The following is a 25,384-nucleotide window of genomic DNA, read 5'->3' as shown; positions in this document are numbered from 1 at the left end:
TTTTTATGATGTGTTCCATACACCTTTCTTTAGTGCAAAGATCCTTTTCTGTACTAATATAATTTTTTTTTTTTTACAATACCATGCCCAAAGCTATTCCTTCAGTTTTTTTCAGGATTAGTTTTAAAAAAAAGTTTTAAACTTAGGTTAGTTTAAAAATAAATATGATCCTTATACCTACCTCTCACACAGCTACAACATCAGACTGCATTTTTTTAAATCTACATTGCGGCCTTTATGACACAAATGGAAAAATGACAAAAATCTCTTATAACACCTTCTATTCAGTTTTTCCTGATCCGAGTTATTTGATATGTAATTGGGAGTTAATTCAGCGCTAATTAGGCGCCAATCTCGCAACCCATCGGCTATTTATGCACTTTTAAACGTGTATATTTAAATGCAGTATAAGGCAGTAGGCTACAGTGAGAGCATTCCCCCAGTCAGAACATACAGCTTATGTTTGACTTAGACCGCACACACACACACACACACACACACACACACACACACACACACACAGCTGTGTGTTGCCCAGTTCCGCTGAAGGTTTTGGGGAAGGGCTGTTCGGCCCCCTCGGTCCTCCCATTGGCTCCATCTGCACTCACGTCTCCATTAGGTCTTATCGGGTTGGCGACGTGAGTTTTGTTCCAGCGCAAGAAAACGTGGCCGCAAACAACAAACTACCCGCTCGACACTTCCCTCCCTTAGCGGACTCTTATTTGTTAGCCCGACTACTGGGAACCCCCAAGGAAAGGAAGAGTTAAAAAGTCCCCTCTTGAGAAGGGGCTAAAGTACCGAGCAGAGAAACCAACCCGGGAAACCAACCCGGGACTTGTGGAAACTCTACTCCTGTCTTGGCCGTGCTGTCAGCATGGTATGTCCACAGCACATCGATGGTCTGCTTTAACACTTTATTCACGGGATTTTACGAGATTTTAATTTTGAAAAACTCTCCGTATGCTCTTGTCGGTCATTTCTTTCGTTTGCATTACTGGCGAATCCTCTTTTTTTTCGCGATGTTATTTTTTGGACTCATAGGTTGTAGGATTTTCCGTTACAAGTCTCCTTTGTTAGTAACCATCATGTAAAGACTGTGGTTCGCTTAAGATAAGATCAGCTGATCTTCTGTACGTGTTCACCATGCTGCTAAATAGGTTCTACCTCAGAAAAACCCACAAATCTACACATTAAAATGACCGTGATAGACATTTGAAATAAAATATACTTAGACTAGATATAACCTAAACTATCTAGTCGGATATTTTATTTTATTTTTTAATTACAAGTGTTGATTTTTACTTTTAGTCTAGCTGCTTCATTTGCTGCACATACTGTGACATTGACAGCAATGCTGCACATTAATCAGATTTGGATGTAATGACCCTCAAAATGAAAGTGAAAGGCAGAACTTTCATTTAATAGCATCATTTTTAAATCAAATGTGACAGTAATGTGCAACCGTCCACAAACCGGCAGACTGCACTCTGCATTTACTGCATTAACTCAAAAATATATTTGAATGGCTCACATATACAGAAAATTTTGTGCATATTTATATTAAAATATAGTTTTTTATTATATCAGATTTGGCAATAAACTCCAGAAGAGGTGGAAGTGTTGAGTGATTTCATGATTGGTACACTCAGATTATGTAATGGGTGTTTGTGTGTGTTTGTTTTGGGGTGTGTGTGTGGGTGGGTGTATCATGTATTTGCTAATATACCTGTGTGTTGGCACCTTTCCTTTGGACTTAACATGGTGAGGCACGTAGCGAGAGTGACTAAATATACTTTGTTACATCTCATAGCTGGTGGCCTATAGCTGATAATAAAGCTCCCATTATGCAGCTCCTTGGTGCAGCTGTGCCACAGCTGTTTCATTTGCTCGTAAAATGTCTTGTTAATATTCCGCCTCTTTAAATCCTTTTGTATGTAATCCAAAAGTGTATGTTCCTTTTTGAATTGTGGTTTCACACATCGTGTGTGATATTTCCCACAAAGCCAACACCAGCACTGCAGTAGATCTTATGAGCTACTCGTTTTAAGTACTGACAAGACATTACAGTTAGATTTTAGCTCATGTTTCATGATCTTCACCCTATGGCAGCTGACTTATATGAAAGCTGGAGATTTATGAAAAGTTACTTGATGGCAGGATAAGTGATTGTTTATTTTACTCTTGATTATAGGTCCTGACTAGTCTTGCGTAGAGCTCCTGAGTAGATTACCAAAGACTCTTGTACAGAAAAAAAACCAGGGCCCCTTTTCAAATATGACATTGATGTGTAAATATTGCATATGTAAAGGGTCTTTATTCTGACTGTTTGTGAAGGGTTGGGGGGTCTGCAAACAGAAACACGATACAGCCATATTCTGAAGCACTTTCTTCCAACAAATGTAATTATTGTAAGTCGCTTTGGATAAAAGTGTCTGCTAAATGCCCTAAATGCAAATGTGCGTCATGCTGTTTTAAAGCAATTATCCACATAATGTGTTTCACATACTGAATGTGCGACGGTAATGTATTGCCATTGCGGAACTATTCTCTTCTATTTCTGAATATGTATCACTCTTCATATACGATTTAGAAAACTGGATAAACATCCCTCTATTTACAGTGTAAATAGAGGGATTTAATGTGACATAAGAGGTATAATGTTCTGCTAATTTTAAAGTAATTTATTAAAAATAGATTTTTTTGTATAATACTGTAAGTATTTTTAACAAAACATTTTTTAATTAAACTTTTTGTTTGGGAAAAAAATTGTCAAACAAAAATTGTATTTGAATAATACAACACGGTATACAAACATTATAAAGATGTATTATGATTATATGTACAACACAGCAAACAGTCCAAGATGCAATCAGTTTAACTTTATTTGCACGCGGTACTTCTTAAGAAAAACCCTGCCCGTTTCTATAAATATAAAAACAAAACAAAGGTGTTTTTAGAGATTAGCGAGGCTGGGCCTTTTGTGCATTTACTATCACTCTTCACTGAGCACAGAAATGTGGTTTCCAACTGCACCCAGAGATAGACCCCGGCTGACAAATATGCTGTGTGTGTGTGTGTGTGTGTGTGTGTGTGTGTGTGTGTGTGTGTGTGTGTGTGTGTTGGGGGGGGGGGGGGGGGTGTTAGGGGCACCAAGATAATTTAAGGTTAGCCAAGTTTAGAAAAAGAGAGAAGAGACAAATACAGTAGTTCTTTCTCCAGAGACTGTAGCAAGACCCAGAACTGAAGAATAAGCATGTATTGTTCCTCCCTTAACACCTAATGGAAATAAAAGAAAAAATACCACAACCTCTCACTTTAAAACAAATCACAGTTGTGCATTTGGGGTGCACTGAAAAATCCAAACCTCGTAAATGGATGTAAGAGTTAAACTGTATCTGCGTTTATGCAAATGTTTGTTTGTTTCAATAACTCCTATTTTGATTTTGTGATCAGGATGTTCTCTTGTTTTCGATTGTTCAGTGGAAGGGCATTTAGTTTGTCTTTGGAAGGAAAGAACTACACCACCAAGGTTACTCACACATCTGATAGCCAGACTTTATCCGTTCAAATATTCAGTAATTCTGAATCAGATCCAGGTAACCTTGGCCCTTCATTACCCAAGGTCAGTTGAATCTGGATGTAAGAAGGGCTGCAACTAACAATTGTTTTCTCTGATAAACGTTTTAATAGTCTACAAGTGAATTTTGCATAACTGTGCTTCATAAATAAAATGTACGATTAATCGATTCTCAAAATTGTTACAAATTAATTTGATCCGGACTGACATATCTGTCAACCAACTGATCATTTCAGCTCTAGAAGTAACATTAGATGGTGTTTGACACACATCATGACTATGACAACAAAAGCCTGTTGTGGGTCTTCATAAATACGTCCTCAAAAATTATCATAGCCCTCTAATAGCAAGCCCCCTTCCTTGTTACCAACTATATCCACCACATGGTGCACCCATGCACTTCAGCACCACCCACAGTGTGAACCAATGTGAGCCTAACACCTCCCACTGGATTGTCCCACCCACTCCCCACCACACGACACTGAGGATTATTCCTCCTTCTCCTCGAGATATGTCGAGGGGCTGCTGCTCGTGCCACCTCCCCTCCTCTTTCTGTGTGTGCGCATACATATTTTAGTCGCCCTCCTGCACTCTTCTATATATTTCTGAAATCATATGACTGCCGGGTCATTTGCCCCTGACCAGCCCCACACTTTTCTAGGTCATACACCTCCCTGTAATTTTCCATTCTCATCAGCTGATACCAGCAGTGATGCAGCTAAGTCATGGTCTAAAGCCAGTTTGGCACATGTTAAGCCATTTCTTGCCCACTCATCTGAGCTAACTTGGTGAAAGTGCGTACTTCAAGTGCAGGCTGATTATCTAATGTTCATTTATATAGAGGGTTTCCTTTATTTATGTATTTATTTATTTATTTATTTGAACTGTGACGTCTGATGATCTATACAATGACTCAATCCATGAACATGAATCAGCAGACTCCACCACTAATAATAAAAAGTAATAAATAGCAAAATAATAACAAAAATTTAAGACATTGTGGCCATAAATATAATACAAAAATTAGATTTGATTTCATGACAATGTTGAGGGTTATAATCTAAATTTAAACTAAACTATTTCCGATGCACAGTGAACAGTCTTTCTCAGACTTTTCCCCCACATGGTTTATGTTTATTTATGAAATTTGAGTGCCGCTTGAGTTACAGCACATATGTTATACTATTGTGTTTTCACAAGTCAAAGGTGGAGACCATGGTACCGTGGTACATAACTTTTCTTGACATAAATGATCATGTTTACTTTGGGCTGTGCCATGTCAAGAACTTTATAACTCTTTGTAATCAGTGAAGCCTCTTCTTTGTTTAAGACGGAGAAACCTCCACTGGAGAGCAACGAGGCTCAAGGCTGGCTGGGCGAGGGCCAATCTGAAACTCAGCTTACAACCAGTCCAGATGGAGCTGACACGTGCGATGCAGACCGACCAGCATGGGACTCTAAGATCCAGTATGTGTTGGCCCAGGTGGGGTTCAGTGTGGGCTTGGGGAATGTATGGAGGTTCCCATACCTTTGCCACCAAAATGGAGGAGGTATGTGTCTTTAAAGGAAACATTGTACATTTCTTTTTTTACATGGGTATTATGATTCATAAGACAAACACAAATGACAAAGAAAATTTGGTAATAATAAATCCTTAATGTTTTTTAACGTTCCCTCCCTCCTTCTAGGGGCCTTCATGCTGCTGTATGTTTTTCTTTTACTGATTGTGGGAGTTCCCCTGTTTTTTATGGAGTTAGCAGCTGGCCAATGCATTCGCCAGGGCAGCATCGGTGTATGGAAGCACATCTCCCCAAAGCTGGCAGGGATTGGTTACTCCAGCTGCTTGGTGAGAGTTGAATTTCTTTGTTCTGAGTTTCGGATTGTTCTCTGTATTAATTAAAAGTTATACTTTGGATTATTTATTAGTTGGGGCAAATGAAAGCCAAAAGGAGAAGCAACAATAACCCTCTGGTATTGTATTGTATGTATGTTTCACACATGTTTCGCAAAATGATTACTTGTAACTCGCTGGCTGTTTCATGTTTTGGTCGCAAAGATCAGGCCATTATGAATATTTTTAATATGAGCCCCAGAATGAAGGCATGTCTTCCTCCACTTGTTTCATTCCAAGCCATAACATGTTCTACCTCATTCATCACCTCTGTGTAAACACGTTCCCTTTATTATAGCCACACTGTGTTTACTTAAGAAGGCACGCTGATGACATCCTGCCCTGCTGTACTGTGAGAGAAGCAGTGCTCTGTACTGCTGGCTGTTTGTTGTGTAACATTTTTCCCTACAGACGAGTCATGGGCAAGAACTTTCTCTGCACACAGCAAACAGACGTATACTTGTATGACGCCCATGTTTTTTTTTTTTTCTTCCAAAAAGCCTCATTGTTCATTTAGTCCCAGTCAATGTCACTGCATTACAGCGATGCTTTACGTGTTTCGCCAGTTTAATTCTCCCTTTTGGGTTAAAAATGTAATGCATTAGAACTGAATCCCATCTTAGGCCATTTTTGTTGTTGTTCTCCACTTGGAAAACAAAGTGTTGACCTTGAAAGAACTTATCACATACTTCACACTATACAGGTCAGCATATACTCCTGTATCGCAAAGGCCTTGCTTTGTAAATATTGATTACTACTGATATTTATGGAGTAAATCATTCATGGACTCTTTCTTCTCCTCTAGGTCTGTTTTTACGTGGCTCTTTACTACAATGTTATTATTGCATGGAGCCTGTTCTACATGGGTAATTCTTTTCAGTATCCTCTGCCGTGGGAGCACTGTCCAATTGATGTAACCACCAATGACACAGGTACTGACATACCTGAGAAGTTAGTTAAAAATGAGGCGTCGGGTACTGTAGATGACAGTAATGTCTATAATGTTGTAATGATGTCCTCAATCAACAGTGAAAGAATGTGCAGGTTCTTCCCCAACGTCATATTTCTGGTTTCGGAAAGCCCTTAACATCACGAATTCCATCCAAGAATCTGGAGAGTTAAACCCCATCATGACGGGCTGTTTATTGGCTGCTTGGGCAATCGTGTCCTTGGCTATGATCAAGGGCATCAAGTCTTCTGCAAAGGTAAGTTTCTTCTCTTTGTCATCCTGGCCCCAACAATCATCAACCAATACATACAAACACTAAGCTTGTGTCATTCTGCTTTCTGGCATAGAGTTAGATGAGAAGATCCATACAACTCGCATCTCTCCGGCAAATAAAAGCAACATCCAACAGCCCATTAGCTTAGTTTAGCACAAAGAGAGGATTAGTGAGGTAATTAGTGAGCTGTAGAGGTGCTGATGCAGGCTAGCCATGTAACCCAGTTTCTTTATGCTAAGCTATGCTAACAAGTGGTATCAATCTTTTCATCTAGCTCGCTGCCAGAAAGCAAATTACCATCTTTCTTTAAATATCAAACCGTTCTTTAAAAATGTTTTGGCACAGAAATAATCTTCCGTTTCTTTTTCCGAATATCAGGTCATGTACTTTTCCTCGGTGTTCCCCTATGTGGTGCTCTTTATTTTCCTCATCCGAGGGTTGATGTTGGACGGTGCGATGGAAGGAATCACCTATATGTTCTATCCTAAAGTAAGCACAGATTTCATCGTGTGTTTGATCATATTCATGTCTTTATTTTTATTTGTATCTAATAAATGCCAAACAAAGAGTGTTTAGAAAAAATGAATAGGTCGTTTTCCAACGTCTGTTGCCAGAATGATGATATAAATAAATAATCATTAGACTTAATGAGGTTTTATTTTGTGGTATTCTTTCAGCTTGAAATCTGGGGTAATGTGCAGGTGTGGCGCCAGGCTGCCACACAGGTGTTTTTTGCTCTTGGACTGGGCTATGGCTCCGTTATTGCATATTCCTCCTACAATCCAGTCCACAACAACTGCCACAGGGATGCGCTGTTGGTCTCCGGCATAAACTTCATGACGTCCGTGTTGGCATCGCTGGTGGTTTTCGTCGTGCTGGGTTTCCGTGCCAAGAACATCGCTCTACGCTGCGTGACTGAGTACGGTGTGTGTGTGTGTGTGTGTGTGTGTGTGTGTGTGTGTGTGTGTGTGTGTGTGTGTGTGTGTGTGTGTGTGTGTGTGTGTGTGTGTGTGTGTGTGTGTGTGTGTGTGTGTGTGTGTGTGTGTGTGTGTGTTTACAATCTACCACATTATTTCTAATGCTGCTAAAAAAAAAAACCCTTGTTTTGCATTCAATCTTTTTACTTTAACTTCTTCCAGAAATCTTGATCATCTAAGCCTGATGTCATCCTATGGATCTAACCAGCACTTGGTTGGCCTTGGTTGGCCTTGGATCAACATGACAGATCCAAGCTCTGTGTCTTTACCTGAATACAGAGAGTGGTATAGTCAGCACAGCTCCACGATGGGTCCTAACATCACCGACTGCAGTCTGGAAGAGGAGATGAATAAGGTATCCTTAAGAAATTAAATTTATAAAGGGGCTATCTAGACAAACGTCATGCTTCACAAAGAGTTAGAAACAGAAAATACCTTCTGGAGAATTATTTAGCAGTTAAAGTGATAATAAAAAAGTATGTCATGAAAGGGTTAAACAAGCAATTCAAAGCATATAGTTAACATAGGAAGTAAAGACAACAATCATTAAAGGGTTGTAAAAAAGTAATGTAAAAAATCCAAAATAAGGGCATTTTATTTTGAAACAGATCTGACCGGCGAATATTTCACATTTTTGTATTGTTCTTTGTCACCAGCTGATGTGTAAAGGCCTTTAGTATTGGATTATCAAGAGAGAGAGACATTACACAGATCTTTATTATAAGAGTGGCCATACTGGCTTTGTTGAAATGTACAATATGGATGTACTAAATTGCATGAATTAAAACCTCAACCCAAGTTTATCTTGTAACATGGAGAGGCCATCAAATAAGGTCACCACACGTTGCTTTATGAGGAGCAACCTGGCTCGCTTTAAAATAGTCAGGGATTCAATAACAATAGTAGGAGGGTGGGGTGCTGAGGTTCCCAGGACTCCTGAGGAATCTGTGAGGTACTCTTAAATATCCAGCTGGCAATAGGAAGAAAACATATGGGACACAATATCTAGTAGGCCCCTTAGAGATGGAAGCACGCTGTGATGGGGAGTGAAAGGAGAAACTAAAGAAACAGAGGATGGGGTGATACAAGTCATCTTATCTAATAGTGTTAGATAAGACTAAAAACATGCCTTTTCCCTTACTGCAGACGACTACATCTGTGTTTATTAACTACAAATAGCGGTCCAAATACTGATTTATAAGATCTGGTAATGCATTTGCCTCAGAGGCTGCTGGAAATACCTATCCCATGTCACATATGTTGGTTTCTCCTTGTATACTTGTTTGCAATCTCATTGCATTTCTCAATTTGTTGCTCAGCCTTATTCTCTCTGTCGTTTTTTCTATCTTCCCTTTATGAGCGCAGGGTGTCGAAGGGACAGGCCTGGCGTTCATAGCGTTCACCGAGGTGATGGCCCTTTTCCCTGCCAGCCCCTTCTGGTCCACACTGTTTTTCCTCATGCTGCTCAACCTGGGCCTCAGCACCATGTTTGGGACCATGCAGGGAATCCTCACACCTCTCATGGACAATTTTAGCCTTTTGGGCCGCCACCGGACCATACTCACTGGTACCTACACAAGTTCTCACAATGCTCTGTATTCTAGGGTATGGTTACATTGAAAATGTATAAGTCTGACCTGGCCTGTCAGGATTTTCTTCGTTTTTAATCACACCTCTATTGCATCTGAAGACTACAACGATTGTCTATTTGCAGTTATATGGTTCACATAATACTGTCTGCCTTATTTGTTTTTCAGTGTCCAGCTGTGTGTTGGGGTTCTTAATAGGAATGTTGTTCACTCAGCGCTCAGGCAACTATTTTGTGACTATGTTTGACGACTACTCTGCAACTCTACCATTAGTCATCGTAGTCATCTTTGAAGCCATTAGTGTGTCGTGGGTTTATGGAACAGATCGGTAAGAAACCATTATTTTTTAATATCCGGTTTCATTATTTTTTATTTTTTATTTTTGAGAAGATGCATCCCATAAAAATGTTTTCCCATCACTGCAGGTTCCTGGATGACATTGAAGTCATGCTCTCATGGCGCCCTCCAGTGGTGTACAAATATCTTTGGAAATATGTTTGTCCGCTGGCGATGGTTGGTCTTCTGGCTGCAAGTTTGTTGCGCATGGTCTTCAAAAGGCCCACATACACCGCTTGGAATCAAGTCACCGTAAGATACTGGACTTCAGCTTTTTGTCCTACACAGAACCATCAAATCCTTCTTTTATACTTTACAATATATACTTAACAATATGCACCCGATAACTACAATAACAACTGTTCATTGGTCTCCAGCTGTTGAAGAATACTTCATAGTTTGGCTGATGTAATATATGTTAATTGTATTTATAATTTGTTTTGATGTTATGATATTTAATTAACAACAAAAATAACCATTTTCATGTATAGATTTGGCAATAATTGTTATAAAGACCCTGTTTTCTACAGGAATAATTTAATCTTAAAATGTGTACTTTTGCTAAACTCTTGAGCAGTATAGTGCCTGCCAATGTTTCTCTCTGACATGCTTTGTCTGTTCCTCCATTCAGGCCTCTGAGATGACTCTTGAGTACCCGGGCTGGGCTCTGGCTATGATTATCATGCTAATAGTCTTTGCCAGCTCGCCTGTGCCTATTGGCTACATCTATTCCACGCTGAAAAACCGGAGGGTCCTTAACACTCACTCTGAGGAGGGAGGAGGCCAGGAGGTGCACCGCGAGTTGTACACCAAGTGCAGCTCCACCGAGCAGCTGGATTCCCACCACAGAGTCCCCACTGAGGAAGAGGAGGCTTCGCCCAGGACTGCCTTTCTGCCGATGGGCAACGAACACTACCGGCTCCTGCCCCAGCAGGAGGATGAGGACGATGACGAACAAGATACAGGGGTGTGAACACGGCTGTGGCGGGATGAAATGATAAAATATCAAACCTCAGAGATTACAAGCAAAGACCCTGCAAAGTAAAGGGAGGTCAGTCATAAATAGAGTTATTATAAATATGAGAAGAGTCGTCGGGGTCTACCCATTTATTTTTTTCAACAAGCTCTAAATTGTTGAAAAAACAAGGTTATTTTAACGATATTGTTGACATTATCAGACAAATCAAAGGCTTTTTAGATTTTGTTGTAATGAATCTACAGCTGCTCCTTGTACCTCCCGCCATCCAATTTCTGAACTACTCACTGTTCAGATAAAAACTCTGGCAGACATGTAAAAGAATAAGCTACTGTATCTATTTTTAAAAGAATTTATGCAAGGTTTTTGAGTAGGAAACTGACAAGCCACCAGCGTGTCAAATTAGGGTTTGTCTTTTGTTTCTGCCTTTTTTCATGTGGGAGTCGTACTCAAGCTGGCCGGTGAATTGAGGAAGACAGCAATGGACAAAAATAGGATTTATGAGTATTTTTAGATAAATGCCAAATATGAATTTGCATGAAACCTTTCTACCTTGAACGGATGTGGTGTGTGCGTGTGCGCATGCATGTGTGTGTGTATGTGTTTGAACATTTATGTTCATTTCTGTTTTAAATCCATTTGGATGTAAAAAAAAAAAATTACAGATGTTAATATGTCAGTAAAATAACTTTATTTTACATTATATTTGTATCATTTTACCTCAAATGACCGCAGCAATGTTTTTACAGAGTGCTCAGATGTAGCAGTATCATACTGCACTAGATGAGGACTTAATAAACCTCTAGATGGCAGCAACCTGACTGGATAATGCTCTTTTTATTAGTTACACATCACCCCTCAATCCTGAAGCTCTTCAAAAAGATCAAACATAATATTGATGAGGATGTTGAGTATGGACAGCTTGAGTTCTTTCTTTCAACACTGATGTTGTGCAGATATATTTCCTACATTCATACATGTTATTTGTTATTCACACATCTTAGCTTTAAATCAATTGAGGCTATTGTCTGTTCAATTCTTTAAAATATGTTTTATAAAATCTGCGAAATGATAGTCTATTATTATCATATGTATAGGTACTTTTATTATAGGTCTATATCGGTTACATGTGATGGGTTGGCTTAATGGATAAATCTGAGTTACAGAGAGATTAAAACATCCACAGATAATTCGATAAATAAAATAAAATACAGAATCTAATGGGTAAATTTCGCTCAAATGTTAAACCACAACCGTCTCGCCCATCACACACTTATAAAGAGAAGCTGTAGTTATGATGTATTACACTTTGCACCTCTCTGTGGCCCGTGTGAAAGTGACGGGGAAGCTGTTGCGGGTAAGGGAGGGGTGAGAGAGGGAGGGAGGGAGGGAGGGATAGAGAGACAGGACTGTGCGCGTTCAGGCAGGACAGGAGGGCGCGCGGGACATCAGCACACCGGCCGGGTCAAGAAGCTGCAAGGATGGAGATCCGACCAGACAGGTTTAAGGCGGCCGCGGGCAAAACTCTGGGGAAAATTCACAGGTACACACCTATTTCAAATATTGCCGACTCCACCTCTGAATCCTCCCTGTTTTCACGCTGGTTTTTTGCTGGTTTTGTTCTGCGGGACACGGCAGTCCATCACGTTGCAGGTCCCCATCCTGTCTCCTCCAAACAGTAACTCTAGTGGAGGAAAAAGTTTGTTCGATATAGATTTGAACTGGGAACAGAGGAAACCATGTAGGTATAGCGGCTTAAGCCCAGTTGTGTGCAGCGCACGGTGCGGTGATTGGATTGACAGAAGTCGGTGAAAAACGCTCAGTGATGGAGAAACACTTTCCTCACCTTTTTAATCGATAGTTTATTTTTATTTAGAGGGGGAAAGTGGGACAGAAACCATTATAGCAAAGTCTAAAGTCAATTATGGGGATGTCATCGGGATAAAAGTGCAGTCAAAGTGCGGTGAACTCGCTGTGTGTGTGTGTGTGTGTGTGTGTGTGTGTGTGTGTGTGTGTGTGTGTGGGAGGGGGAGGGGGGGTGGGGTTCTCGTTGTGGCTTAATGCTTTATTGCACACATTTAAAAGTCACGAATGATGAACTCTTGATTTCCCGTCTGTTTGTCAGATTTGGTCAAACTCAAAGTGGATTAAGTCAATTTCAGACGAGTGTGTAACTGGTTACATAATGTTTCCGTGCGTGACCATCCATCACCATCCATCCATATATATATATATATATATATAATAACAATTACAGTAACATCAATCTCCAATGATTAGTCGTTAATGGTTTAGGTAGTCAACAAAAAGTTAATTGGCAGTTTGTTCATCTTTTTAGTCATTATTATAATTATTATTTCCAGCTTCTCAGTTCTAATTCAGACACTTTTCGTTATCTTATGCGATAGAAGGTTGTGGACAAAAACAGCCATGGAAGCCTTTAAAGAATCAAATGAAATCTGAAATCACCTCCAGCCTTTATATAATACAAACAGTAGTTATTTGAGATGGTTAAGACGACCCTGACTAGTTCCTGTATGTTGCATTGTGATTTTTTAAAGGAAAGATGAACATCACATCACAGTCTATTGTTTTGAAACATTTATGAATGCTGGATATATGAAAATAAATTCCATAGCAATACAAAGTTGGCGACACATCATATATAGTATCGTTTTTTGACAATATTTCAGTAAAAAAAAAAAAGAGAGATTAAAGATACTGGTAGAACCTCATGCAATAACCATTGCTTTAAGCTTTCGCTCTCTCAGGATTTGAGGTAGCAACCAAACGTATAAATCCCATCCTGAAATAGCTTGTTTTTCAGTCCAGCTGTCGAGCCACGCAAATCCCTAAACTCTCCCCTCCCACTCACTCCATCCGAGCCATGTCACTTCCTCCAGCCGCTCCCTCCTCCATCCTCCATCCATCCATCCATCCATCCATCCATCCATCCATCCATTGAGACACCAGCACAGATAACTTTCAGCCTATCGGGGTCTCCCAGATTAACGGACATGCAAATATCAGGCTATGTCTCACTTACTGGTCGTGAGCCATGCATCTGCACGGCCTCAGCTGATGCCATGAGAGATGTGCTGTATAAGATCGGATCCAGATTGGTTTTAGTGGGCGTTTCCTCGGCTTAGCCAGTGAACTCTGGTTTTATTTGGCCGCAGTGTTGGGTATAGGCCCTCGTTTCAAAAGAAAAAGTGGACATTTTGCTAGTATTTATAGGGAAAATGACAGATTTGTGGCATGGATATGTGTATATATGTTTATATATGTGTGCATACGAACAAAGGACATACTGCACTGTGTGAATAGATGAGTGTGTCTGTGTGCAATCTCACCACCTCACAGACAAAATCCCTCCTGATGAAAGCAGCCAGGGGTTCATCTATTATTTAAACATTTTCTCTATCAGAATGCATCTCCTGTTTCTATATTAAACTCGACTAGGTAAGCATAAACTTCATCACTGTAAGGTCAAGTGCACTCTACATTTCTACCCCCACAACTTCAAATTAATGCCAAAATGTTGTCTACTCATGTCATTGTGCCAACAAACATGAGCTTCTCCGCAGCAATACGTGAAATAAAATCACACCATAACCATCTTATCATCACCATTTTGACTGTGTTAAATTCTCTAATAGTATCCCAGTTTGCATTCCATAAAAATGCCACATATAGCTTTGATAAAAGACTTAAATGGATCAGTCATTTGTTTGCATCTGCAGGACTGCATGGGTACGTAATAGAGCATGACTTTCACTATGCGCAAAGGCAATATCCATTTTTAATTCATTTGCCTTGTGGTGGAGTGCTACATTTTCAGATACCTTACACAGTGGTCTGAAGAGTGGTCTAAATAAAACATGGAAATAACGATGAGAAGAACATTTTTCTTTTTACCATTTAGGCATTGGCAAAAGTGAAAGAACTGCAAAATGTGTTGGCGTAATTTTAATCACAGCATTGCTTTCCCTTTTATTATTGTCAGTCATTGCATTATGTATTACACTATGATGTTTATATTAATACTTTAAATCAACCCAGAGACGGAGCAGCTTTGATGCATGTGCACAATCGGAGGGTTTTCCTAATGAATTAGGGGTTTGTGTCACATTTCTGGAAGCTTGTTAAATTTCAGATTGCTTATCTTCCTCACTTTTACACAACACACTGTAGGTAATTCGATAGCCGGAGGTAAATAGTTTCCTCTTCAGTCTGATCTGAAGTCAGCGTGTCACTCCCTCGACCTGTATTGCTGAGTGAATGAAAGCTAAGTGCACACGGGTTTATTGAAGGGTCCCCTCAGATGAAGGATCTTTCTGAGCTGAGCAGTTTAGAAAGTCTGCCACTCAGCATGCCCGGTTATTGGCAGTGATGCTGTTTGTATCCATGATGTCAGTAATGCTTCATCGTGTCATATTTTCACTGCCTCCGTGCCTTGTTGGGTTTGAGTCTCTCTTTCTCTCTCTCTCTCTCTCTCTCTCTCTCTCTCTCTCTCTCTCTCTCAGTGTGACAGGATGGGGAGGAGAGTGTCTCCCTGGGTGACACAGTCCCACTGAGACCCAATCTGTTCACTTCGGGGACAGTGTGAGGCTCATGGAGAACGGGGGAGACACCGCTATTGAAATGACAAATTACCGCAATTTTGAAATTAAAAAAAAAATCCTCAAGCTACTGCTCAAACCTCAAACAACTGACCTACAAATAGAGGGCAAAGAGGGGGCAAATCAAACTTTAAAAGAGTGGGTGGGCTGACGTGAGTAAAGATAGTTTTCATACAGAACAATGGAGCACGCAGATTTGGACAAATAATGACCAGGGCGTCTGGCGTTATATAATATTTTTACTGTCAACCTCCCTGGCTGTCTCAGCCCTCCCTCTCTATCATCCTCTTATCAGAGGATTACACAGAACGCTCTGGAATTGGTGAATTTAATATACAGGGTAACAAAAGTCCCAGGTCACCAACCAGCACGGAAGACTCACTGCGTTATTTTGTCTTATATTATTAGAGCAAAATCACAAATTAGGCAAAAATATAGATGGATGTTTTCTGCAATTTAACAGCAAACGTGAAAAGAAAAATAATGATTGTCATCATACGGGCTGTAAATAGAAATAGTATAGGTGTGTGTGTCGGGGGGGTGCATGCATGTGTGTGTGCATGTGTGTGTGCATGTGTGCATGTGTGTGTGCATGTGTGTGTGTGCGTAAGTGCTACAATGATTTGTTGATTATTCATCAATAGAAAATTAATCTGCAACTGTTTTAGTAGTTTTTTTAAGTAATTAATGCCCAAAACTTGGTGATCAAATGTGAGCATTTCTTCGTCGTATATAAGAGTAAACTTAATATCTTTGGGTATTAAATAATGTAATAAGATGCACAAATTGACTTTGAATAACCTTTATAGCATATAACATGTGTATAAAGCATCTTTCCTTATCTATTATTACTTCTGTGAATTGAATCCGTGTTGTAAAGGTGTTGAGGTGTATTAATATCTTAGACTTGCTTTGATTGAGTCTGTCAGGTCGACTTTGTACTCGTGTCGGATTTGATTAAAGTTTGTATTCCGTAGGTTGAACTTTGCTTCTCGTGCTCAGGTGAAACACACAGATGAGCTCAGTGTGAGGTGTTACTGCGTCTCCACTGAGCCTGTTACTATTGTAATTATGATATTTCAGAGAGCCTGAGGTCACGGGGCTCCTGCCCGCTCACGCTCTCTCGCTCATTAATTGTTGCCAGCTGAGACCAATCAGGTCCTCGCCATGCTAACATGAGAAGCTACATCAGCTGCATGCTCACGGTATTGTGAGCCTCACACAAAGGGGAATGTTTTTTTCTGTATATGTCTATATGTATATATCTGGCAGGCAAACTGACAAATGCTGATTGATGTTAAACGACAGTATTTGTTTGTAAAGTGACATTAAAACACTACAAAGAGGGAGACCCTCAGCGAGTCGACTATTTCAAACACTCACAGTAGAGTGAGGTTGCCCTTAAGTGGAAAGCATCTGTCATTAACGGTAATTTTTGCCGTGGGCTAGCCTCGTTAGCTGGTAGCGTATGTGTCGGTGTCAGGCTGCAATCTGTCGTGAGGTTTAATGAGGATCCTCCAGCAGCCTTCGCTAACTAACTAAAGTAGGATGCTGAGCTCCACTCGGAGGGTGAGTCAGCACATTTCTAAAAAGAATGTGCACACCTTCCTTTGGGTCACGTCAGCTTTTTTGATCACCTTTTTTTTCCTTTGATTTATAGAATCATTAACAATTTCACCTCTGTTTCTTGTGTTTAATGCATGGTGGTACACTGTGGAGGCCTGTGCACCTTCTAGCATGTGTCTGCAGCTACAATAAGGAACAGAAGCCTCTAATAATACATACACAGACAAATGTCTTTGTAACAGATGGGGCAAAACATTTGACATCTTAGAGATCAGTAAATTTACGACATGTTTAAGGGAAAGTCTGATCTACAAAATGTATTTAACATTTTAAAAACTCAAAGACCATGAACTCAAACGTGTGTAGTGAAAGGGGGGAGAAGCATGCCAAACCACGCCCAGCGCTACTCTGCCCTTCCATATTCATTTCCGGAAGTAAATCATTTTTGTAATCCTAATCTGAATGTTGTGACAGATTAGAGAGAGAGAGAGTGATTGAGAGAGAGAGAGAGAGAGAGATAGAGAGGTTGCAGCATCTAATCTCTTACGAATTCCAACGGTTGCTTTACAAAGTATTCCTTTTCTGTTGCCCTTTGTGTTTTATTTAACAACCAACATATCTAATGGTGGATCCTTTTTTAATTTATACATCATTAAACTGGCATATCTTTTATTTGTGTCTGTTTATTGATGTATTGCATGGATGTGTAAAGGGATTATACGTGAAAATGGGGGGAGGGAGTGGCTGGATGAAAAAGAGTTTATATGCAGACAGACTAACAGATAGTGACAGATCATGGTGTAAAAGCTAGAGTGAATTATTTATCTCATCCAAAAACACATCAATAATTTAGCAGTCGTGTCAGAGTCTGACTTGTCTTGCGTTAGCGTGTGTGAATATCTTATCTTGGATTTTCAGTGTGATGCGAGACTGAGAGAGATGAATTGTCTTGAAACACAGAGCTGCGTTAAACGCTGGAAACACTTGTTTTTGGGAATTTATTGAAGCTAGATTTGAAACAAGTTTTGAAAGACGCAACCATCCTCGTCACATGGAACAAATCCTTGTGGCGATCGTACCTGTTTCTGTGCAAAATTCTCAAATTCTCAAAACATCAGCTCATTGGAAAGTGGACACACACACACACACACACACACACACACACACACACACACACACACACACACACACACACACACATGCATTCGGTGGTGAACTCACATATACTCAAAAACACAAACATGCCAGTTAAAACGTATATACACTAGAAAATGTTGCACTTTTTCTGATTTAATCTGAGAAAAATGCATTTGCAGAAAGCATGCAATTAAGTCTACTGTATTTGTGTGTGTGTGTGTGTGTGTGTGTGTGTGTGTGTGTGTGTGTGTGTGTGTGTGTGTGTGTGTGTGTGTGTGTGTGTGTGTGTGTGTGGTGGGGGGTACGGAGGTTATGATACACAGATGGTCACTCTCCTGACTTCTCTGTTTGACTCATGTGGGGGAAAAGTGACACCCACCATTTGACAAATATTGGTCAGCCTAAAGAGCCCATAAGAATGACAGTGTTGGTCTATTCTAAGGCAAACTGTAATCATTTTAAGCTAAAATACAAACACATTTCAAGTGTGTGTGACAGAATGGATGTATTTTTGAAAAAACACTTCTTTGCTTACTTTTGCAGTTCATTGAATTGACAATCTAAACGATGCATTATCTCTGTTCACCGTCCGTATGATCTCATAGTATAAACACACAGAGGTCGGCCTCTAGAGAGCTCCCGTTTGTGTCTGCGAGACATCTTGAACAGCACCGGTACGGCAGCCGGTCTCAGGCGTCCTGAAGGTGCAGACGCTGGGGGGACTGGGCTGTCGTAGCTAACCTGCTCCTGGGATGGTGACAGCTGCTTCCACACACTAGGACGTGCTGAGTCAGACACGACCCCAACGCGGTGCATGATGTCTGCATGGAGGCGTGTGTGTGTGTGTGTCAGAGGCAAAGACAAAGAGACAATGAAAAACAGGCACATTCTACAAAATCCCTGCAGTGAAAGAAATATTCTGCCACAGCCTTAAAATAACTCAGTAATCTCATAAAAATGTAAGATCTTCCACACATTTGTGAAAATATCTTAAATTGCTAGATCGTCTTAATCAATTATTTATGATGCCAGGGCACCATTTTCTCACATTTAAACTAACTAATTTCTTTTTAAAGCATCTCTTGAACCAGAAATGTTCCCTTTACTCCAGGAAATCCCCACGTTATGTAGATGTTTGTCCCCGGAGGAGTTGTGCATCACCTCACTGTCACCTCTCCCTCTTTTTTCCTGAGAAATGTCACATATAGATGGAGAATCATATCCATATATATTTTTGCAGACTGTTGTAACACATCAACCCGATCAAACTGTGTAAAGAATCAGGATTATAAAGATGCATAACGTTGTCGTAGTGTCGTCTAAACTAACAGAATAAAGTGTCTCCCCTCAGGCTGATTGAGAAGCGACAGGCCAATGGAGAAACCATTGAGTTATCGGCGGAGGGCCGTCCTGAGCTGGTGGAGGAGAAGGAGTTACCGGTGGTGGACTGCACCTGCTTCGGCTTGCCCAGGCGCTACATCATCGCCATCCTCTCCGGCCTGGGGTTCTGCATCTCTTTTGGCATCCGGTGTAACCTGGGCGTGGCCATTGTCAGCATGGTGAATGACCACACTGTCTATAAAGGCAACAAGGAAGTGCTTGTGGTAAGTTGCAAAACAGAGAGTTTGGGTATTTGGCTTCTCAGTCGGTCTCTGACGAGGACATTTACATTGTTTTGTTTTACCCAAATTAAAGCTACGGTCTGCTTTAACTTGGTGGTTAATGCCAGTATTTTTTATATGAAAGAAAGAAAGAACACGAGTGAAACAATGTAAGCAAATGTATATAAATATATATTTTTTAATTCATTTTTAAACCAACAGGTTTACTAATGTGTATATCTAGCTGAGACCGTTTAAATTCTGATGACAGTTATCTCTTCTGTTTTGACGGGACAGAATTTTGAATTGAACAAAGTTAAATATCCTCTTTTCTGCAGGCTGCACAGTTCACCTGGGACCCGGAGACAGTGGGGATGATCCACGGCTCCTTCTTCTGGGGCTACATCGTCACACAGATCCCGGGGGGCTTTATATGTCAAAAGTTTGCAGCCAACAGGTGAATATCTTCACATATAGATTCCAATATAGGCATTGCTGTAATCCGGTCCACTGTTAATTTGTGAAAACATTTGTGCACGATATGGAAAAAGGCGTATTGAACCGCACATTCATTCAGAAATAAAGTGGTCCTTATAAGCAGATGCAGAGACTTTGAAAGAACAAGCACCAGTAAACAACACCAGGACCATGAAGCTTCATCCGTGGAGCGTTTGTTTCGTCTTCTCGTCATTCCTGTGCTGCTGTTACTGTGGAATATTCAATCTGAGGCAGCTTGTTTGTTCTTCTGTATGTTTAAGAGTGTTTGGCTTTGCCATAGTGGCCACCTCCATGCTGAACATGCTGATTCCATCTGCTGCTCGCTGCCATTACAGCTGCGTCATACTGGTTAGGATATGCCAGGGCCTTGTTGAGGTACAGTATGCGTCTGTGTGCACGTGTGCTTGCAGGACTCTGTGTCAGACTATTCCTACATGCATGGGTGTTTTTCCCTGACTGAACTGTGTCCTTCAGGGTGTGTCGTACCCAGCCTGCCACGGGATCTGGGCCAAGTGGGCACCTCCTCTTGAGAGAAGTCGATTAGCCACAACAGCCTTTTGTGGTAAAGTTCCTCACTTTACTGACACGTTTCCCTAAATTCAATGTGATATTGTCTTAATGTTGTATGCTTTCTTAGGATCCTATGCAGGGGCGGTGGTGGCGATGCCTTTAGCTGGGATACTGGTTCAATACACTGGGTGGTCTTCAGTATTCTATGTCTATGGTTAGTATCCTTGAACAGCTTGACATGAGTAACAACGTGGAAGGAAGTTCTCCCTCACGTCTGTTCCCTTTAACTCTCTTACTCCTTCTCTACAGGACTCATGTCTGTGTCTTCTGCTTTGTCTCTCTTCCTCTCCCAGGCAGCTTTGGGATATTCTGGTATTTGTTCTGGGTTCTGGTTTCGTACGAGAGTCCCGCAGCCCATCCCACCATCACACCGGAGGAGAGGAAGTACATCGAAGATGCGATCGGAGAGTCTGCCTCATTTGCTAATCCTCTGCAGGTATGACTAAATATGATGTTTTTGTGAGGCCGATCAATGTAACACTAGTGGATCCCAGTAATGTCTTATTCCTTTGGGTGACAGAAATTTAAAACCCCGTGGAGACACTTCTTCACCTCCATGCCGGTCTACGCCATCATCGTGGCCAACTTCTGCAGGAGCTGGACCTTCTACCTGCTGCTCATCAGCCAGCCGGCCTACTTTGAAGAGGTGTTTGGCTTTGAGATCAGCAAGGTGAGACTTCATCATCTATAAATCATTTTTACAGACGTTACTCACTTGGAATATAACCAAACAGGTCCCATATTGTAAAAAGTGAGATTTCTTGTTGTTTCTTTAATTATAAATCCTTGAAATGAGCCGTTAGGATCAGATGAATTGAGATATTCATTACTATTTTTTCCTATTGTGACAAAAGACGTCACATCGGCTTTTCTGTGACGATTTTAAGGTTAAAAGTCTGATGCAACATTTCTGTCATAATGATATTTCATTTCATCATAGCTTTTATTTAAATGTATTCAAGAAATGTGCTCAGAGCATTTTAAATGTAACACACAATATGTAATTAAAGCATTAGAATTGTTAAATGGGTTGAAACTTGACTTTAGTTTACAACAAAAAAACAACAGATTTTTGAAATGAGCTCGTTAAAGAGTTAAATATAAGATGTTACCTAAGAATAAATATTGCAGTAACACATTTAGATTGTGTAACCTGGTCTAGTCCTATTTATATAGTGTATAAGAGAAGAAGAAATGTGGAATAGGAGATGTTCAATCTTTTTCACCCTTCGGTTTCATTGTTTATCATACAAACCGTATTGTTGTGCCTCGTTCTCACACACACACACTCTCTCTCCCGCCTCCTCCTCTCTTTTAGGTGGGCTTGGTGTCGGCGTTGCCCCATCTGGTGATGACAATCATCGTTCCAATCGGAGGCCAGTTGGCCGACTACCTGAGAATCCACAACCTGATGTCGACCACCAACGTCAGGAAGCTCATGAACTGTGGAGGTGCGAGTGTCAAACAGGACAGGGTGTTAGTTGGGAGAGGGTGAAGGGCATGAAAACAACGTGAGAGGAGAGACTGTATGTATCACACGTCTGCAAAAGGATGAATTAAGATGGCATTTCACGTTTGCAACCTGTCCATTCTGCAGAGACCTGCATACATTTTATAGATGTTTTTGTTACAGATTGTCATTATTATCCTGAAACCTCTCAGGGTGTTTTAGGTGCAGCATCAATATTTTAGCACAAGTTAAAGGTTGTAACAATGTTTCTTCTGCATAAACACTTATATTTCTATTAAATATGGTGACCAGGTGAGCATTGCTGGTTGAGGCAGTGATAACATTGTTCATCATTTCCCTCATACTCCCAATGTTTTTACATGTTTCAGGTTTTGGGATGGAGGCCACCCTCCTGCTGGTGGTGGGATTCTCTCACACAAAAGGTGTTGCCATTTCCTTTTTGGTCCTCGCTGTGGGTTTCAGTGGATTTGCCATCTCAGGTATAGTCGGGCACACATCCCCCATAAAAATACACACACACACACACATTTTTACACTTTTCCAGTCTAAACGCTAAAACAACCAGCTGCTATTTTATGTACAGTACCTATATAATTTATGTAACCATTTACTGTGGAAATCTGACATTGTAAAATAAATATATTTTAGAAACTAGGTGGAATTAATGTGGACTGCTTTTGTTCTTTCACTCAGGGTTTAATGTCAACCACCTGGATATCGCCCCTCGATATGCCAGCATACTGATGGGCATCTCAAACGGGGTGGGGACGTTATCTGGAATGGTGTGTCCTCTCATAGTGGGCGCCATGACCAAACACAAGGTAAGAACCATGCTCATGTGTTGACTTTCTAATGCCGTGTATAAAACTTTCAAACTCACCTATGTCCCATCATTTTTTACACATTTCCAGACACGTGATGAGTGGAAGTATGTCTTCCTTATAGCTGCCCTCGTTCATTATGGAGGAGTGATTTTCTATGGTATGACTTGACTTTGAATATAGTGTTCTGTGTGGCATGACCAGAAGACCTCAGTCTAAACGCTGATATCATACTTTATTCCCACTAGGACTCTTTGCATCAGGAGAAAAGCAGCCGTGGGCCGACATAGAGGACACTAGTGAGGAGAAGTGTGGTATCATCGATGAGGATGAACTGGCCAATGAAACAGAGGAGCTCTACCGTGGAGGCGGGCAGTACGGGGCCATGAGCCAACCAGTTGCTGGTTCCAATGGTGGAGGAGGAGGAGGAGGAGGGACCGGAGGAGGAGGAGGAGGAGGAGGAGGAGGAGGAGGAGGAGGAGCCGGGTCTGGATGGGTGTCGGATTGGGATAAATCTGAGGAGTATGTTCAGCCACCAGGATACAACTCTTATATGTATGGGGGCGAAGAGGAGAGGGAGCTGACATAGACGATCGGCAGTCAAAAAGAAAAAGAAGATAAAGAAAAGAGGAAGATTGTTTTTTGGAAAGGGATTGTAAGAGAGGCACTGCAACACTGAGTGGACCCGCTGTGTGCTTTTGTACGATATTTACAAACGCACATATCAAAAGTATGCATCTGATTCATTCCTGTGTGTGTGTGTGTGTGTGTGTGTGTGTGTGTGTGTGTGTGTGTGTGTGTGTGTGTGTGTGTGTGTGTGTGTGTGTGTGTGTGTGTGTGTGTGGGTCACGTGCATGCAGGTGTTAGAGTTGTCCATGTACACAAATACATCCAGTATTCATTAGATAAACTGAACTCGTATATATATCCCAGACTTCCTTCCGGCTCCGAGCTCGTTGTGATTGGTCAGGAGTTCTGTTTCCATGACATCACTGAAGAACTTCAGTGTGCATAGTGCGTGTGTGTGTGTGTGTGTGTACATGTTTGTGTGTGTCTGGTTGGCTTTATGCCTGAACAGCACTCTCTCAAGCCACTGGCATTGTGTTATATTCAAATTATTTCGGTGTAAGCCACACATTTGCTTTTTTTTGCTGGGAAAGCACCTTTGGGGCCTCGGTTCAGTATTAATAATACAAAATGCGATGCAACTACTGTAGATAGCTCACACTTTCTGATCTGTATTACTCTCAAGGCTCTCAGCCTTAATAGAAATCATATTGAGCATGTGATTTATAAAAAAAATCAATACACAAACTAAAAGCTAATGTGTTCTTCATGACTGAGAACCCTTGTGGATGACTTTGTCCGGACGCTGGTGATGCACCCAGTTTATTTCCCTTCACATTACGTTTCCAAAGCATCGCGTAACGGAAGTATGCGTGCATGTGGCGACTACTTTCAAACTTTTGAAGCAAAGAGAAAAAAACGGTGCTTAGGTGTTGTATCCGTCTGTATTTGTGTGTGTAAAGCTGTGAAGCTTTTGTCACAACAGCCTCCCCTTTCTGTGTGTATTTGGACGTGCAAAGGTGTGTGTTTGAGCTTGCATGTGGTGGCTAGCTGAATCTCACCTGGGTCTGACCTAACTAGGTCACATCAAGCCAGGCTTATGGGTCACGTGAGCAATCATCTGACGTTTGTGACTTTCCATTTGTGTACTATCCCATTAGAGAGGTGGCCCAGAATGACAAGTTCAGTGTGATCGTTGCTTAACCAGCGAGGAACGTCAGCTATAATATTCCCAGCACATGCTGCCTCTGTTTCTGCCTTTTTTTCTGCGTCTCTGTGGCTGCCTCTCCCTCCGTCTTCCTCCCCGTTGAACAGGATGCTCTCCGTCTCCCGGTGCTGTTTCCATGTCGGTAGTACCTTCAGCCATGTTCTGTGTGTGTGTGTGTGTGTGTGTGTGTGTGTGTGTGTGTGTGTGTGTGTGTGTGTGTGTGTGTGTGTGTGTGTGTGTGTGTGTGTGTGTGTGTGTGTGTGTGTGTGTGTGTGTGTGTGTGTGTGCGTGCGTGCGTGCGTGCGTGCGTGCGTGCGTGCGTGCGTGCGTGCGTGTGTGTGTGTGTGTGTGTGTTGCGTTGCGTTGGGTGCAGGTGCTGAAACATTGTGCGGTGAGCATGTTTTAATGAGCTGTAGCTACCCTGCCGTTCCTCTCTTCCTTTCACACACACAGAGCTAATTTCATGCAGCCAAGTGCACAGCGTGCGGTGGGAACGGTGGTCCACTTTTTGGTGTTTACGTGGCTGTAAAGCACCCTTGATAACAGGCTGAGATTATGAACTATTATCGTACATGATCAGAGGGTTTGTTGAGGTTTGGTGCAATCACGGGCCAATCGCATCGTCCACGCTCCTTTAAAAGCAGCACCTTCTCCATGTTGATGGACTGACAGCTGGTAATGTAGTGGAGTCCAGAGGTGCTTCTCCTGAGAGGACACTAACACGCTCATACAGGGAAGGAACCGTCGCATTGTAC

The 25,384-nt window shown here is 41.3% G+C and overlaps 2 protein-coding genes across 4 annotated transcripts; both read left to right on the top strand.

Moving 5' to 3' along the window:
* The first annotated feature begins 648 nt into the window (after window positions 1-648).
* On the top strand, window positions 649-11,381 carry slc6a16a (solute carrier family 6 member 16a). Its single transcript, XM_084038216.1, has 12 exons — window positions 649-877; window positions 4,908-5,127; window positions 5,266-5,423; window positions 6,274-6,400; window positions 6,498-6,673; window positions 7,070-7,180; window positions 7,369-7,610; window positions 7,831-8,023; window positions 9,034-9,235; window positions 9,426-9,585; window positions 9,683-9,845; window positions 10,225-11,381. Exons 1-12 carry the CDS (start codon window positions 875-877, stop codon window positions 10,564-10,566), a joined length of 2,097 nt encoding a protein of 698 aa, XP_083894342.1. The 5' UTR covers window positions 649-874; the 3' UTR covers window positions 10,567-11,381.
* A 595-nt stretch (window positions 11,382-11,976) lies between these two features.
* Window positions 11,977-24,787, top strand: slc17a7a (solute carrier family 17 member 7a). Of its 3 annotated transcripts, none has more exons than XM_084037073.1 (14): window positions 11,977-12,112; window positions 19,246-19,498; window positions 19,834-19,952; window positions 20,254-20,368; window positions 20,468-20,555; window positions 20,631-20,717; window positions 20,857-20,999; window positions 21,084-21,233; window positions 21,882-22,014; window positions 22,403-22,513; window positions 22,728-22,855; window positions 22,946-23,015; window positions 23,104-23,268; window positions 23,314-24,787. In XM_084037073.1, exons 1-14 carry the CDS (start codon window positions 12,051-12,053, stop codon window positions 23,442-23,444), a joined length of 1,755 nt encoding a protein of 584 aa, XP_083893199.1. In that variant the 5' UTR covers window positions 11,977-12,050; the 3' UTR covers window positions 23,445-24,787. The 3 variants fall into 3 exon arrangements, with proteins under 3 accessions (XP_083893199.1, XP_083893198.1, XP_083893197.1); XM_084037072.1 differs by having other exon boundaries at window positions 23,299-24,787; XM_084037071.1 differs by having other exon boundaries at window positions 23,104-24,787.
* Window positions 24,788-25,384: the final 597 nt, after the last annotated feature.

This window comes from Eutrigla gurnardus, assembly GCF_963514095.1.
Source record: "Eutrigla gurnardus genome assembly, chromosome: 20".
NCBI classification, from domain to species: Eukaryota; Metazoa; Chordata; class Actinopteri; order Perciformes; family Triglidae; genus Eutrigla; species Eutrigla gurnardus.
The sequence above is the reverse complement of the archived record's forward strand: the minus strand, read 5'-3'. Positions and strand labels throughout refer to the sequence as shown.